Source organism: Myxine glutinosa, chromosome 12 (genome assembly GCF_964187855.1).
Source record: "Myxine glutinosa chromosome 12, kmMyxGlut1.1, whole genome shotgun sequence".
Lineage (NCBI taxonomy): Eukaryota > Metazoa > Chordata > Myxini > Myxiniformes > Myxinidae > Myxine > Myxine glutinosa.
In genome coordinates, this window is record NC_136272.1 from 55,642,202 (window position 1) to 55,659,732 (window position 17,531).

At 47.2% G+C, this 17,531-nt stretch overlaps 1 protein-coding gene across 1 annotated transcript in view; it reads right to left on the bottom strand.

Moving 5' to 3' along the window:
* Positions 1-17,531, bottom strand: part of LOC137437231 (general transcription factor 3C polypeptide 1) — a 405,949-nt gene that overhangs the window by 58,271 nt on the left and 330,147 nt on the right. Inside the window, exon 39 of the mRNA XM_078766829.1 lies at positions 16,540-16,612. Coding sequence (XP_078622955.1) covers positions 16,540-16,612 — 73 coding nt within the window. The remainder of the gene's footprint in view (positions 1-16,539; positions 16,613-17,531) is intronic.

Genomic DNA, 17,531 nt, shown 5'->3' on the forward strand with positions numbered 1-17,531 from the left:
TACTGTGGCCAAATAGCTCTACCTTTGACTCATCTGTCCAGAGCACATTGTTCCAGAAGTGCTGGTCTTTGCCGAGGTGTTCATTGGCAAACTTTAGTCTTGCCCTGATGTTCTTTCTGAACAGCAAAGGTTTCCTCCTGGCACACCTCCCATGGAGATCAAATTTGTGCAGCTTCTTTCTAATGGTAGACTCGTGCACTTTGATATCAACAGTGGCAAGAGCTACCTGTTGATCCCGTGATGACATTCTGGGGCTCTTAGAGACTTTTTTCAGCATCTTGTGGTCTGCTCTCGGGCTGAACTTGCTGGGGCGGCCTGGCCTGAACAAGTTGGCAGTTGTTTGGAATCTTCTAAACTTGTAGATGATCTTCCGGACAGTCGAATGATTGATTTCAAATTGGTTGGAGATCTTTTTAAATCCCTTCCCAGACTCGTAGGCATCTATAACCTTCTTTCTGAAGGCCTCAGAGAGCTCTTTTGATTTCGGCATGGTGACGCCGCACACTTCAAACACAAAGAGCAAACCAAACTAAATGTCTGAGGTTTAAATAAGACAGGTTCCTCCAAGATCCTCTCTAACGATGTTCTAATCATTTGCACCCGAGCTGGTGCACCTGATTCGAATTTTAGGTATTTGAAGTAGTGATAAATGTAGGGGTGTACTTACTTTTTCCACATGCGAAATTTGCATGAATGTTTATCTAAATTATACAATGGACTACAAAATGTAAATATTTCATGATATTTGTTATATTATATCACCTTTATCTATCAATATTGTTGAAATGAAGATCAAATAGCTGTATGTTGAAATATGTTGAAAAAGTCAAAACTTTACATGGGGTGTACTTACTTTTTCACGTGATTGTATATGATGTCACTTTGGTTATACAAACTTTTTCAGTAAAACTACATTCTTTAAACACCGATATATTTTTATTCTGATGTATCATATTTGATTACAGAGCCAAGGTGGTACCGACAGTTACATGAAAGATTGCACTCGGTGGTTTGCCATTGTCTTCTGAGAAGTAGTTCATAAGGAATTTGAATTTTGCCATAGTGCCGCCGATGATTCACCGACTCAATGCGAAGGACACCATGGGATGTTTCACATCCGCCAACTAATGCTGGCCAAGCTGGACATTTGCACATTCTCTTCGTTTAAAAAAGGCGGAACAAAACAAACAAATAAAGAACATTATATTTCACCCCAAAACGATTCTCAGTTTTATTGAATTTCCTTCTGCTTCTGTTTCAACATTCCCCACAATACCTCTTCTGTCCAAACGGAATCTATATTAAATAGAAATGCTTCTGCCAAAAAAATAAAAGAATTGAGAATGCATTTCAACTCCTGATCCCGGTGTGTACCCTGGTTTAGAATAGGTACACCATATCCCAGCGTGTCGTAGGAAGCGACTAAGAGGGTTGGTGTCAGGAAGGGCATCCGGCCATAAAAACATTGCCTCAAAAAGAGAACCATGACAATTACACCTACATACGGGCAGGGTGCAGCCTGAAGTGGAGATCGGTTTCTGAGGTTTGGGACATGGAATGTAGGGACAATGACAGGGAGATCAGGAGAAGTGGTGGAAGTATTGATCAGAAGAAGAGTGGACATATGTTGTTTGCAAGAGACGAGATTGAAGGGAAGTGGTGTGAGAATGGTGAGGGCAGGCAGGGACAGAAATACAAGTTTGTGTGGCAAGGGTGCCCGGAGGGCACGAATGGTGTTGGTGTCCTGTTTTCTGAGGAGTTTGTAGACAGTGTGGTGAGTGTGACTAGAGTGAGTGATAGGTTGATGATGGTGAAAATGATGATTGGAAAGCTCTTGGTGAACGTCATCTCGGGATATGCTCCGCAGGTTGGTCGAAGCAATGAAGAGAAGGACAAGTTCTGGTGTGCGATAGAGAAGCTGATGGAAAACGTGAAAGATGAAGAAGTTGTTGTGGTGGGAGGAGACCTGAATGGACATGTGGGAAGGAGTATGGATGGTTTTGAGGGAGTACATGGGGGGTTATGGATATGGTGTGAGAAATGGAGAAGGTGAAAGGATTTTGGAGTTTGCTGATGGAGCTGATTTGTTGATTTGTAATACTCAGTTCCAGAAAGAGGATAATAAGCTTGTAACGTACACGTCAGGTGGGTCGACGACAACCGTTGACTACCTGATCTTGCGTAGGCGAGATAGGGGGCACCTCCGGGACACAAACGTGATCCCGGGGGAGGAGGCTGTTTCACAGCACCACTTGGTTGTCTGCGACATAAGGGTGAAAGGTGCGAGGAGAGCTCGACGGGTGAAGTACCAACCAAGAATGAAGGTGTGGAGGTTGAAAGAGGTGACAGTAAGGGAGGCATTAAAAGAGAGGCTGAGTAGGGTAGAGGATGATGTGGTTGAGCTTGAAAGTGGTTGGATGTCAATGAAAGATAGTCTGTTGGGAGCCGTTGGTGAGGTATGTGGATGGACAAAAGGACCACCGAGGCACTCGGAAACATGGCGGTGGTATGATGAAGTTGCAAAGAGGATTGATGAGAAGAGGAAGAGGTTCAAGCAGTGGCAGAAGGCGAAGGGTATGGGAGCAGAAAAAGCAGAGCATGAAAGTTATAAGGTAGCCAAGAAGGCTGCAAAGGAGGAGGTAGCAAAGGCGCAGGAGGCATGCAGGAAAATGTTCGGAGAACGCTTTGATTCGGAAGAGGGTCAGAGAGCGGTATTCGGGATTGCAAAACAGATAGTGAAAGAGAGGTGTGATGTGATGGGGGTGAGTTGCTTGAAGGATGAAGTGGGACAAATCGTTGTGGACCCAGATGGAATAAAAGGAAGATGGAAAAGATATATGGAAATGCTGTTGAATATAGAGAATGAATGGGATGGCAACATAGAGAGTCACCCAGTTTTAGGACCGGCAGAGAAGAAAACTGAGAAGGAATTTGAGGAAGCGACAAAAGCAATGAAGAGTAGAAAAGCGGGAGGGCCGACGGGAGTTGTGGGAGATATGTTGAAGGCAGCAGGAAGTTGGGGTGTGAAGAGAATGACAGAGATCTGTAATCTGGTGGTGAAAGAAGGCCGCATTCCAGTGAATTGGGAACTGAGTACCCTCGTCCCTCTATACAAGGGGAAAGGTGACCCGCTGGAGTGTGACTCGTACCGAGCGATAAAGTTATTGGAGCATGGAATGAGGGTATTGGAAAGGATGTTGGAGAGGAGGATAAGGAAGAAGGTGAAGATCGACGAAATGCAGTTTGGATTTATGCCAGGAGAAGACAGAGAAGAAGACAGAGAAGACAGGAGAAGACGACAGACACGCTCTTTATTGTGAGGCAGTTGCAGGAGAAGTACATGGAGAAGAGAAGGAAGTTGTTTCTTGGGATTGTTGATCTGGAGAAAGCATTCGATAGGGTTCCACGTGAAGTATTGGCATGGGCATTGAGGAAGTTAGGAGTGTAGGAATGGTTGATCAGAGTAGTAATGGCAATGTACAAAAGAGCACGCACGGCTGCAAGGACGAAAGACAGGAACAGTGGTGAGTTTGAGGTGAAGGTGGGAGTGCATCAGGGGTCCATACTAAGTCCACTACTATTTGTAGCTGTGATGGAGGTGCTGGCTGAGAACGTAGAGGAGGGTTTACCGTGGGAGTTGTTGTATGCAGATGATCTGGTGTTGATTGCAGAAAGTATGGATGGACTGAAGGAAAAGATGAACAAGTGGCAGGAATGTATGGAGGCAAAAGGTCTGAAGGTGAATATCGGAAAGACGAAGGTGATGGCAAGTGGTAAAGCATGTGATGAGGTGGAAAGAACTGGGAAGTGGCCATGTGCTGTGTGCAGGAAGGGTGTCGGAGTGAACTCCATTCAATGTACAATATGCGCTGAGTGGGTTCATCAAAAATGTAGTGGTCTGAGAGGGTCATTAACCAGTGTGGCATCTACATTCAAATGTAAGGTGTGCAGAGAGGGAGCTGGAGATGGAGGAAATGTTTAGTTGGATCTTGGAGACGGGCGTGAAGCTGGAAGGTGTGAAAACATTTTGCGACCTTGGAGACATGCTGAATGGAGAAGGTGGATCAGACTCGACAACGATTGCGAGAGTGAGATGTGCATGGAAGAAGTTTCGGGAACTGAGTGGCGTGCTGGTGAGGAGGGGAGTGTCGTTGAAGCTGAAGGGAAAGGTGTATGCTGCATGTGTGAGAAGTGTTATGATTTATGGGAGCGAGACATGGGGAATGAAAGTCGAGCAACAATGAAGGCTGTAAAGGGTGGAAATGCGAATGGTTCGGTGGATGTGCAGAGTATCGATGAGAGAACAACAACAACAACATGCATTTTAAGGCCATTTTCCCTGCTAGAGCGGGGGTTAGCCTTGTGGTCCCCATGACAATCTTCTCCATTTTGCCCTATTTTCTGCATCTCTGCTTGTTAACCCCCTTGCCCGCATTTCTTCTTCCACCATCTTTCGCCAAGTCTTTCTCGGTCTTCCCCGTCCTCGACTTCCTTCCACATTCATTTCCATCACTCTTCTCAACTAGTCACTTTCATCCTTCCTCAACACATGACCAAACCATCTCAACCTGTTCCTCTTCACAGCATCAATCACAGGTTCTATTCCCATCATCTTTCACAATTCATCATTTGTCTTCCTCTCTCTCAACGATACTCCGCATGTCCACCGAACCATTCACATTTCCACCCTTTCCAGCCTTCGTTGCTGCTCTAAGTTCATTACCTATGTCTCGCTCCCATAAATCATAACACTTCTCACACATGCAGCATACACCTTTCCCTTCAGTTTCAACGACACTCCCCTCCTCATCAGCACGCCACTCAGTTCCCGAAACTTCTTCCATGCACATCTCACTCTAGCAACCGTTGCCGAGTCTGATCCACCTTCTCCATTCAGCATGTCTCCGAGGTAGCAAAATGTTTTCACACCGTCCAGCTTCACGCCGTCTCCAAGATCCAACTCAGCATTTCCTCCATCTGCAGCTCCCTCTGTGCACACCTTACATTTGAATGTAGCATCTCTTACAGCTACAGTGCCTCTTTCATTCATTCCCTAAACTCTCCAGAACTCCACCCATCCTTCAGCGTCCTCAAACGTATTTTTGACTCGAAGGTCGCAAGAAACTCATTTTGCAAGAAATGTTCGTTTCCCATTAATCGTACATTTTTCAAAATCCAATCTCACCCCTACCCTCCAAATCTTCCCCATCACCCATCCCTTTCAAATCTTCCCCCTTGCCCCTCCCCTCCAAATCTTCCCCATCACCCATCCCTTTCAATTCTTCCCCCTTGCCCCTCCCCTCCAAATCTTCCCCATCACCCATCCCTTCAAATCTTCCCCCTTGCCCCTCCCCTCCAAATCTTCCCCATCAACCATCCCTTTCAGATCTCCCCCCTTGCCCCTTCCCTCCTAAACTCCCCCCACACCCCTCCCCTCTGAGACCCTCCCTCACTCCTCCCCTCCTAGACTCCCCTCTCACCCCTCCTCCTCAAAGCGTCCTCCCCGCTTCTTCCCCCTTCCAACTCTCACCTTCATCTCCCTCAACCTTCTGCCTCACTCTTCCCCCTCCTCAAACAACACCTCACTGCGCCTCACCCAATCACCATCAAACCTTTTGTCCGCCCCATTCTTCCCTTTCTCCAAGCTGCTCTGAAATCTCTGACACACCTTCAACAGCTCTCCCTACCTCTTCCTCCTCTTCCACATCATACCCTACCCCCCCCCCCCTGTTCTGTATCCGATGCTCCCCCTTCCTCCTCTTTAACAGTATGGACCTCAAACATCCGGGGCCTTCGCTCAAACTTGACTGATCTCTCCATACAGGTTGCTTCTGACAAACCAGACGTGATCTGCTCAACAGAAACTTTCCTCCTTCATGATGTCTCTGATTCCTTGGTATCTCTCCCAGGTTACTCCCTCCTCTGGTATGATAGACCTGAGCCTCGTCCTGGAGGGGGGGGGGGGGGGGGGGGGTTGCTATCTTTATAAAAAAACTCTCTTCCTCACTCGCCCTGCACTGCCCTCTCTCCACCTCACCCCCAGGAATACCTTTGGCTACGGCTTCCCCTTCGCTCCCACCTTTTGTTCATGTGTGTGTTGTACCGTCCACCAAACAGTGATGACTCCATCTCCATCTCGCTGTCTGATAACATGGACCAACTTCTATCTGCCCATCCCAACTCTCTCTTCCTCATATGTGGTGATTTCAATTGTCACCATGCCAGTTGGCTGGGTGTGGGTACCTCTCTCACCAGCCATGGCTCTTCAGCAAAGGACCTCTGTGACTCACTGGGACTGACACAATCTGTCAATTTCCCGACCAGGATCTCAATCAACGGAGCATCTTCTCTTCTGGACTTGGTTTTGACTAACTTCTCTGAAAATGTCTGCTGCTCTTCTTCTGCTCCAATCGGCTCATCTGATCATGTGCTTGTTAAAGTGGACATCTCTCTGACCATTCTCAGAGAGCCTCCTCAGCATCGACGAGTCTGGCATTTCACTCAGGCCAACTGGCATGGTCTTCAAGCAGCCATCAATCATCTGGACTGGTCTCCCATCTCTACTGCCTCTGACATCAACTCATCCTGGGAATTCTTCCAAAGTAAACTGCTCTCTCTCATGCACAGATTTATCCCATCTCGTCTTCAGTTGTCATACCCTTCCTCCCGTCCATGGTACACGGAATCTTGTGGTGAGGCTATTGCCCAGAAACAACTTGCTTTCGTCTCCTGGAAATCAAATCCAACGGAAGGAAATCTCATTTCCTTTCAGAAAGCCCGAAACAAGTGTGTGTCCACCCTCAGGAGAGCCAGGAAACAATATCTCTCCGTTCTCAGAACAGAACTCTCTTATCTGTCTCCCTCTTCCAAATCCTGGTGGCGTCTGGTCAAATCTGTTTCTGGTGTTTGTTCCCCCTCCATCCCCTCCCTCACCTCAAATGGCCACACGGCTGACTCCGCGCCTGAAAAAGCTGAATGCCTCAACTCTGTGTTTGCCTCTAAATCTTGTGTCCCAAACCCATCCCTCTCTGTACCCACCGAACCCAGTCGTACCCAGCTGCTCCTGGACTCTGTGTCCTTTCCTCCTGACAAGGTGGAAAAGTTTCTGTCAACCCTCGACTCTGATTCTGCAACTGGACCTGACGGCATCAGCCCACGGGTCCTAAAATCCTGTTCTTCCGCTCTTTCACTCCCTCTCTCTGTTCTCTTCACCCTTTCTTTTGCTCAAGGTCATCTGCCATCTGCTTGGAAATCTGCCAACATCACCGCTTTGCACAAAAAAGGTGCAAAAACAGATCCTAGCAACTACAGACCAATCAGCCTTCCACCCAATTATCAGCAAAGTCATGGAATCCATCATTGCTTCAGATATGAAATCTTTCCTCTTCTCGAATGGCTTGATCTCTGATCATCAATTTGGTTTCAGACCTGGTCACTCTACTCTGGACATGCTGCTTCTGCTTTCTCAACAATGGATGGAGGTCCTCAATGCCAAACAGGAAATTAGAGCTGTCTCCCTTGACATATCACGTGCCTTCGATATGGTCTGGCACCCCGCTCTGCTCACCAAACTCTCCTCCTTTGGTATCCATGGAAATCTCCACGCATGGCTGGCGGACTTCCTCTCTAGTCGTAGTCAACGTGTGGCCCTGAATGGGTTTCTCTCATCTCCTCTTCCTGTTCAGGCTGGAGTACCCCAAGGCAGTTTTCTGGGCTGGTGCTCCTGCCTCACACCGAGCTCGTCTTCACGCTGTTGAAACCAAAGCGTTCAGAATCATTGGAATCTCCCGCGATGAAGCTAACTCCAAGAGCCTTTCACTCACTCACCGCAGGCAGGGTGGTAGTCTTTCCGTCTCTCGACCGACTCCTCTCTGGCTTTGCCGCCCCAGCTCTCTCTGGGCTCTGTCCCCCAAATATTCCTACAGGTCGCACAAGATCTGCCTGCAACCCTCTTATGGTTAAACTGCCAAAATCAAGACTCTCTGCTCACCTTCACTCCTTCATTCCTCTTTTCTCCCGCCTCTGGAACAAACTCCCTCACTCTCTTCAATCCCACTCCACCCTCCAGGTCTTTAAAACAGCTGTTCACCACCATCTCTTATCTTCCCCCATCGAAAACCTTGATCTTTTCTACCCCCGCTAATTTCACCCCAAATCCACTTTTTTGAAATACCAACTTCTGTCCTGGAAGTCCTTGGTGTCCTTGTGTTTTATACTTCTCCCCCCCCCCCCCCCCCTTCCCATGCCTCCTCCCCCCAAGCCCTCTCCCTCCCACACATCTCCCTGCTCTTAAATGTTGTGTCCTCTCAAGTGTTTGCGTGCTTCCCATTCTCTTGTCTTCCGCTCCCTCTTTTTATATATTTTGTTTGTCTGGTTGATTTGTTTGTGAAGTAAATGTCAGCTCCTTCACGAGCGTCGATTCAGTATACAAAAAAAAAGAGAAAAAAAAGCTGCCACACTGGTTAATGACCCTCTCAGACCACTACATTTTTGATGAACCCACTCAGCGCACATTGTACATTGAATGGAGTTCACTCCGACACCCTTCCTACACACAGCACAGGGCCACTTCCCAGTTCTTTCCACCTCACCACATGCTTTACCACTTGCCATTACCATCGTATTTACGATATTCACCTTCAGACCTTTTGTCTCCATACATTCCTTCCACTTGTTCATTTTCTCCTTCAGTCCATCCATACTTTCTGCAATCAACACCAGATCATCTGCATACAACAAATCCCACAGTAAACCCTCCTTTACGTTTTGAGCCAGCACCTCCATCACAGCTACAAATAGTAGTGGACTTAGTACCGACCCCTGATGCACTCCCACCTTCACCTCAAACTCACCACTGTTCCCGTCCTTCGTCCTTACAGCTGTGCGTGCTCTTTTGTACATTGCCATCACGACTCTGATCAACCATTCCTCCACTCCCAACTTCCTCAATGCCCATGTCAATACTTCGCATGGAACCCTATCGAATGCTTTCTCCAGATCAACAAACCCAAGAAACATCTTCTTCCTCTTCTCCATGTACTTCTCCTGCAACTGCCTCACAATAAAGAGCGCGTCTGTCGTTCCTCTTCCTGACATAAATCCAAACTGCATTTCGTCAATCTTCACCTTCTTCCTTATCCTCCTCTCCAACACCCTTTCCAATACCTTCATTCCATGCTCCAATAACTTTATCGCTCGGTACGAGCCACACTCCAGAGGGTCACCTTTCCCCTTGTATAGAGGGACAAGGGTACTCAGTTCCCAAGCCACTGGAATGCGGCCTTCTTTCACCACCAGATTAGAGATCTCTGTCATTCTCTTCACACCCCAACTTCCTGCTGCCTTCAACATATCTCCCACAACTCCCGTCGGCCCTCCCGCTTTTCTGCTTTTCATTGCTTTTATCGCTTCCTCAACCTCCTTCTCAGTTATCTTCTCTGCCGGTCCTAAAACTGGGTTACTCTCTATGTTGCCATCCCATTCATTCTCTGCATTCAACAGCATTTCCATATATCTCTTCCATCTTCCTTTAATTCCATCTGGGTCCACAACGATTTGTCCCACTACATCCTTCAAGCAACTCACCCCCATCACATCACACCTATCTTTCGCTGTCTGCTTTGCAATCCTGAATACCGCTCTCTGACCCTCTCCCGAATCCAAGCGTTCTTCGAACATTTTCCTACATGCCTCCTGCACCTTTGCTACCTCTTTCTTTGCAGCCTCCTTGGCTGCCTTATAACTTTCATGCTCTACTTTTTCTGCTCCCGTACATTTCGCCTTCTGCCACTCCTTGTACTTCTTCCTCTTCTCGTCAGTCCTCTTTCCAACTTCATCATCCCACCACCATGTTTCCGAGTGCCTCGGTGGTCCTTTTGTCCATCCACATACCTCACCAACGGCTCCCAACAGACTATCTTTCATTGACATCCAACCACGTTCAAGCTCAACCACATCATCCTCGACTCTACTCAGCCTCTCTTTTAATGCCTCCCTTACTGTCACCTCTTTCAAACTCCACACCTTCATTCTCGGTTGGTACTTCACCCGCCGAGCTCTCCTCGCAGCTTTCACCCTTATGTCGCAGACAACCAAGTGGTGCTGTGAAACAGCCTCCTCCCTCGGGATCACCTTTGTATCCCGGAGATGCCCCCTATCTCGCCTACGCACCATCAGGTACAGGTAGTCAACGGTTGTCGTCGACCCACCTGACGTGTATGTAACAAGCTTATTATCCTCTTTCTGGAACTGAGTATTACAAATCAACAAATCAGCTCCATCAGCAAACTCCAAAATCCTTTCACCTTCTCCATTTCTCACACCATATACATAACCCCCATGAACTCCCTCAAAACCGTCCATACTCCTTCACACGTGTCCATTTAGGTCTCCTCCTACCACAACAACTTCCTCATCTTTCACGTTTTCCATCAGCTTCTCTATCGCACACCAGAACTTGTCTTTCCCTTCATCGCTCCGACCAACCTGCGGAGCATATCCCGAGATGACGTTCACCAAGAGCTTTCCAATCATCATTTTCACCATCATCAACCTATCACTCACTCTTGTCACACTCACCACACTGTCTACAAACTCCTCAGAAAACAGGACACCAACACCATTCACGCCCTCCAGGCACCCTTGCCACACAAACTTGTATTTCTGTCCCTGCCTCCCCTTCAGCATTCTCACACCACTTCCCTTCCATCTCGTCTCTTGCACACAACATATGTCCACTCTTCTTCAGACCAATAATTCCACCACTTCTCCTGATCTCCCTGTCATTGTCCCTACATTCCATGTCCCAAACCTCAGAAACCGATCTCCACTTCAGGCTGTACCCTGCCCATATGTAGTTGTAATTGTCATGGTTCTCTTTTTGAGGCAATGTTTTTATGGCCGGATGCCCTTCCTGTCGCCAACCCTCTTCGTCGCCTCTTACGACACGCAGGGATACCGTGTACCTATTCTAACCAGGGTACACACCGGGTCGATCAGCGTAAAAAAAAACTGAATGGCATTCATTTTAAATTCAGGCTGAAACAACAAAATGTGAAAAAGTCAAGGGGTGAGAATACTTTCTGAAGGCACTGTATGTCTCTTGTTCTTCTTCTTCAAAAGGATTTTTTTTTTCCTGGGGATTTTGTCTTCTTTGCACGCCGTCCACAAACCTCCCCCCACCCACTCTACTCTCGCCCCCGCTCGTTTCGCGCTGCATTTCTCCATGCGTTTAACAAGCGCTCTTATCCCCCATCCCATGAACGTTATCTCTGTCATAATTTGGAAGATGGAATCAGGAAAGGCATCCACCCCACCCCTCAAAGCTTCATGTCCCCCCTTTCTGCCTCCCTCCCCACCCCACCATCTCAATGCTTCCCCCTCACTCTCTAACGTCTAAGCCATTCCTCCTCACCAAACACACTCAAACCTTCCCCAACACCCCTCACACACAATCTTTCCCACCACCCCTCACTCCCACACACCTTACTCCGCAACCCACACACACATTCCTCCGCAACCCACACACTCAAACCTTCTCCCATATTCCCCCAACCCCACCACACAAACCTTCCGCCTCACTCCACCCCCCCCCCCCCCAACCATCACGTTGCCCCCCGCAAAGCCTCCCATCTCATCCTCCCATCCCATCCTCCACCATCTTGATTTCTCCTCCCCCCTATCTCTAACTGTGTTGCGCTCAAACATCCGGGGGCCTCCATAACAAACTGCCAGATCTCTAAATCCAGACACCACTGCCGATAAACTGGACATTGTCTGTTTACAGAATCCTTCCCCTCACCAGACAGCCCTGACTCCTTCGTGTCTCTCCTTGGCTATTGTCTCCTCTGGTTTGATCAATCAGAACTCTGTCCTGGTGGTGGAGTTGCGCTGTACATCTAAAACACCATTTCTCCCTCTTCATATACTGTTCTTAGACCCCAAACGCCAGGAGTACCTCTGGCTGCGACTTCCACTCTGCTCACATCTCATCTTTGTATGTGTGTTGTACTGTACTCCCAACAGTGACAACTCCATCTACATCTATCTCTCAGACTACATGGACCAACTTTTAATCACTCATCCCAACTCTCTCTCACTCATATGTGGTGACTTCACTTGTCACCATGTTAATTGCCTGGGTGTTGGTATGTCTCTCACCAGTCATGGTACTTCTGCAAAGGATTTCTGTGACTTCATGGAACTGACTCAATCTGTGAATTTCCTCATCTAGATCACTCCCAATGGCAAAATCTTCCCTTCTGGATTTGGTGATTACCAACTTCCCCGCCAATGTAGCTTGCTTGTCCTCTGCCCAAATTGGCTCATATGATCATGTGCTTGTGAAGGTCAACATCTCTCTGGGCACTCTCAGAGAACAGCATCAGTGTCGATGAGTCTGGCAGTTCACTCAGGCAAAGAGACAAGGACCTCAAGTAGCCATCATGCTTCAGGACTGGTTCCCTATACCTACCGCCCCGAATAATAATTCAGCCTGGAAATTCGTCAACAGAAACCAACTCTCCCTTAAGCACAGATTAATCCCATATTGTCTTCAGTTATCTCACCAAACCTCCCGCTCTTGGTATTCTGAAAACTGTGGTGAGACAGTTGCTTTAAAACTACTTGCATTCTCCTCTTGGAGGAAACCTCAGATCATTCCATGAAGCCTGCAACAAGTGTGTGCCTACTCTCAAGAGAGCCTGAAAACAACATCTGTCCAACATCTAGAATGAGCTTTCCAACTTGTCAACCAACGTCTAAAACCTGGTAGCAACTTGTCAAGTCTGTCTCTGGTGTATGCTCCCCTTCCATCCCTTCCCTCACTTCAAATGGCACCACAGAAGACTATTCCTGTGAGAAGGCCGAATGACTCAATTCCATCTTTGCTTCAAAATATAGGATCCCTAACCCCTCTCTCTGTTTACTCACCCTTCCCCAGTCGGACCCAACTGCTCCTGGATTGTGTGTCTTTTGCACCTGAGAAGGTGGAAAAGTTTCTGGCAACCCTCGACTTTGACTCTGCAACTGGCCAGGACGGCATCAGCTCACGTGTCATAAAATTCCGCTCTGCTGCTCTTGCACTTCCTCTCTCTGCCATTTTTACCTTGTCATTTACCACAGGTTATCTTCTGTCTGCTTGGAAATCAGCCATCACTGGCTTGCATAAAAGGTGCAAAAACGGATACCCTCAACGACAGAGAAATTAGCTTACTTCCAATCATCAGCATGGTCATGGATTCCATCACCGCAGTAAAGGTCATTACTTTCCTCCAACAACCTCACCTTAGATAATCAATTCGGATTCAGACTTGGTCACTCCACCTTTGACATGCTGCTTCTACTCTCCCAACAATGGATAGAGGTCCCCGAAAGCAGACGTGAGATCAGGGCCATCTCTCTGGACAAATCTGAGCTTTTTATATCGTCTGTCATCTCGCCTTGCTCTTCAAACTCTCTACTTATGGAATCCAAGGCCAACTCCACTCTTAGATTAGTGAATTCCTCCACTCTCGTAATCAACACGTGGCTCCCAACAGAATCCATTTATATCCTCTCCCCGTCAAGGCTGGAGTACTCCAAGGCCATGTTATTGGCCCCATCTTATTCCTAATCTTCATCAATTATCTCACTGACTCTTTGGAAAATCCTCTTCATCTCTTTACTGATAACTCTACTCTCTGCCATGTCATCACTCATCCTTCTGACAGACAGGCAGAAGCCTCTTCCCTCTCCTCAGACAGGCAGACCTTGAAATAAATCATAAACTGGTCAAACATCTGGAACATGTCCTTCAATCCTGAGAAAACCCACTCACTCCCTCTGTCTCTCTCTCCGAAAGGACGGTTCGGCAAACCCTCCCATCTACTTTCTCAACAACCATTTTGAAGAGGTTCATTCACTCAAACTCTTGTGTCTCACTTTCAGCCATGATCTCTCTTGGGAAAGCATCACAACTTGCTCAGCTTGATGTCATGGAAACCAAGGTTTTCAAGATCATTGAAATCTCTCACAATGAAGCTGAGTCTATGGGCCTATCACGACATTATCGCTGACAGGTCGCTGGTCTCTCTGTCTTCTTATGCCTCATTTCTGGTCTTGCATCCTCAGCCCGCTCCGTGCTGTGCCACCTCAATGTATCTGCTGTTCGCACGTGGTCCACCAGCAACAAACTCCTCGTGAAACTGCCTAAATCCAGAACCACCACTTACTTGTGGCATTTCTTCCGTATCCCACTTGTGGCACCGCCTTACACACTCTCATCGATCCAAGTCCTCTCTCCGGGTGTTCAAAAAAGCAGCTGTTCACCACCATCTTAGGTCATCCTCCATCTAAAGCCATGATCTTTTCTACACCCATTAAACCAACCCTACCCCTCTCGAAAGTTTGCTTATGCATCCATCTTTTCCACCATTAAGCCATGTGTGTTCTCCCCTACCCATCATTATCCGCATCTCGTTTGCCCGTCTCCATCTACCTTTTCCCTCTGTCTGACGATTGGCATTTCCCGTGTCTCCTGCTGTTCCCTTTGTTGTTTTTTTGTGTCATGATCTGTTCTGTGTCCAAGTTCTTCCACGAGTATAAAAAAAAAAAAAACCACCTTTAGAGGCCATTTTTCCCTGCAAGCGGGGGTTGGCCTTTTTCGGGAACCGTGGTTGTTGTTGTTTTTCGGTCCCCTTTTTGAAGCAATGTTTTATGGCCGGATGCCCTTCCTGACGTCAACCCTTTTTGCCGCCTTTAACGACAAGCAGGGAATTACCAGTGAACTGGTACTCAACTGGTATTAAGTTATTCTTCCACGAGTATCTAAAACAAAATTAGTGATCTGCGTGGGCGACAAAATAAGTCAAAACAAATAGCCAAAAAATGAAATAACTTAAATGGTAATTGATCCACCTCGAATAAAAGAGCTGACTTTTCGGGCCTTACGCTTTAGGAAAAGAGAAAGGAAAATGGGGGTAAATAAGCACGTTTATAAGTTTGGTGCTGATGCAAGAGGATCCCTTTTCCTTTCTATTTTGCTCCGACGAAGGGTAACGCCTGAAACATCAGCGTCTCTTCTCTTCACAACAGATCAAATTTGGAGCAAAATAGCAATGCACAATGTGCGCTGAGTGGGTTCATCAAAAATGTAGTGGTCTGAGAGGGTCATTAACCAGTGTGGCAGCTACATTCAAATGTAAGGTGTGCACAGAGGGAGCTGCAGATGGAGGAAATGTTGAGTTGGATCTTGGAGACGGCATGAAGCTCGAAGGTGTGAAAACATTTTGCTACCTCGGAGACATGCTGAATGGAGAAGGTGGATCAGACTCGGCAACGGTTGCTCAAGTGAGATGTGCATGGAAGAAGTATCGGGAACTGAGTGGCGTGCTGATAAGGAGGGGAGTGTCGTTGAAGCTGAAGGGAAAGGTGTATGCTGCATGTGTGAGAAGTGTTATGATTTATGGGAGCGAGACATGGGTAATGAACGTAGAGCAGCAACAAAGGTTGGAAAGGGTGGAAATGCGAATGGTTCGATGGATGTGTGGAGTATCGTTGAGAGAGAGGAAGACAAATGATGAATTGCGAAAGATGATGGGAATAGAGCCTGTGATTGATGTTGTGAAGAGGAACAGGTTGAGATGGTTTGCTCATGTGTTAAGGAAGGATGAAAGTGACTGGTTGAGAACAGTGATGGAAATGAATGTAGAAGGAAGTAGAGGACGGGGAAGACCGAGAAAGACTTGGCTAAATATGGTGGAAGAAGAAATGCGGGCAAGGGGGTTAACAAGGAGAGATGCAGAAAATAGGGCAAAATGGAGAAGATTGTCATGGGGACCGCAAGGCTAACCCCCGCTCTAGCAGGGAAAATGGCCTTAAAATGCATGTTGTTGTTGTGTGTTGGAGAAAAATAGAAAGGAAAAGGGATCCTCTTGCATCAGCACCAAACTTATAAACGTGCTTATTTACCCCAATTTTCCTTTCTCTTTTCCGAAAGGGTAAGGCCCGAAAGGTCAGCTTCTCTTTTATTCGAGGTGGATCAATGACAATTTAAGACATTTTATTTCTAATTTGTTTTGCTCAAACGAGCGTGTGGTGTTGCCAAATACAAACAAAACAATGGGGTGTTTTGGGGTGACAACAATATCAAGTTGATACTCATATTAATTCATCTTTCAGTCTGTGTTCAAGTTCCACTATAATAAAGGCTGCTGGTGTGATGCAGTATCAGGAGATGCTGCACCTTGGAGCACTCCGTCCTTCAGATGCACGGGGTGAGGGAGCACGCGAGTTGGGTGTGCTGTCGACATTTTGGGCACATTGAAGTGACATCAAACAACACATGTAAAGACAGGGTCATTGCGCACCGGCATCCTGGCCAAATTCCTTGCTTGGTGTTCATTGTATACTTAGCACGACTTGCTGTAGGTGGGAGAGCTGGGATGTTGATACAGCACAGGCAAGATGGGCAAAATGAACATTTAGAGATGGAGGTGTCAGGTTAGTCCTGATGGAAGAGGATCACATCAATAAAATGGGATATACACATGATATACGTACCTGTCTGATAACGTGCTGGCATCAAAAGATTCCAAAATTCTGGCCAAAGACTCTTTCCGTTTCTCTACTTCCTCTGCAACAAATAATACATGAAAGTATCACGAGGAGAAAAAACGTCCAGAAAAAACGTTGAATAAAATGGTACGTGTGCAGATGCACACACACATGCGCACACTTTTCACTCCTGCATATGTCACATTTAAATGTTTGACAATCAAATTTATGACAGGAAGAAGGTCTGTCACTCAAGCTTTTGGGTCTCACTATCTGCTATAATATTTCTTGTGAAAACCACATTTCCAAGCTGGCCCCCAAAGCCAGTCACCGACTGGGCATCCTCCGTTGTGCGAAGTCCTTTCTGGGCACTTCTGAGCTCCTCACCACATTCAAGGCTTTCATCCACAGCTCAATGGAGTACGGCTCTCCCCTCTGGGCTGGTGCTCCTGCCACACACCCAGCTCATCTTCACGCTGTTGAAACCTAAGCTTTCAGAATCATTGGAATCTCCAGCAATAAAGCTGACTCTGATGGCCTTTCACTTACTCACCGCAGGCAGGTTGGTGGCCTAGCTGGTGGCCTCCTATCTGGGCCTAGCACCCCCAGCTCTATCTGTGCTCTGTCCCCCAAATATTCCTATAGGTCGCACAAGATCTGCTAGCAACCCTCTTATGATGAAATTGCCAAAATCAAGACTGTCTGCTCACCTTCACTCCTTCATTTCTCTTTACTCCCACCGCTGGAACAAACTCCCTCACTCTCTTCAATCCCCCTCCTCCCTCCAGGTTTTTTTTAAAACAGCTGTTCACCACCATCTCTTATCCTCCCCCATCCAAAACCTTGATCTATTCTACCCCCGTTAATTCACCCCAAATCCACTTTTTTTGAAATACCGACTTCTTTCCTGGAAGTTCTAGCAGTGTCCATGTGTCTTAAACCTCTCCCACCCCCCCCCCCCACCCCCACCTTACCGTGCCTCCTCCCCCCAAGCCCTC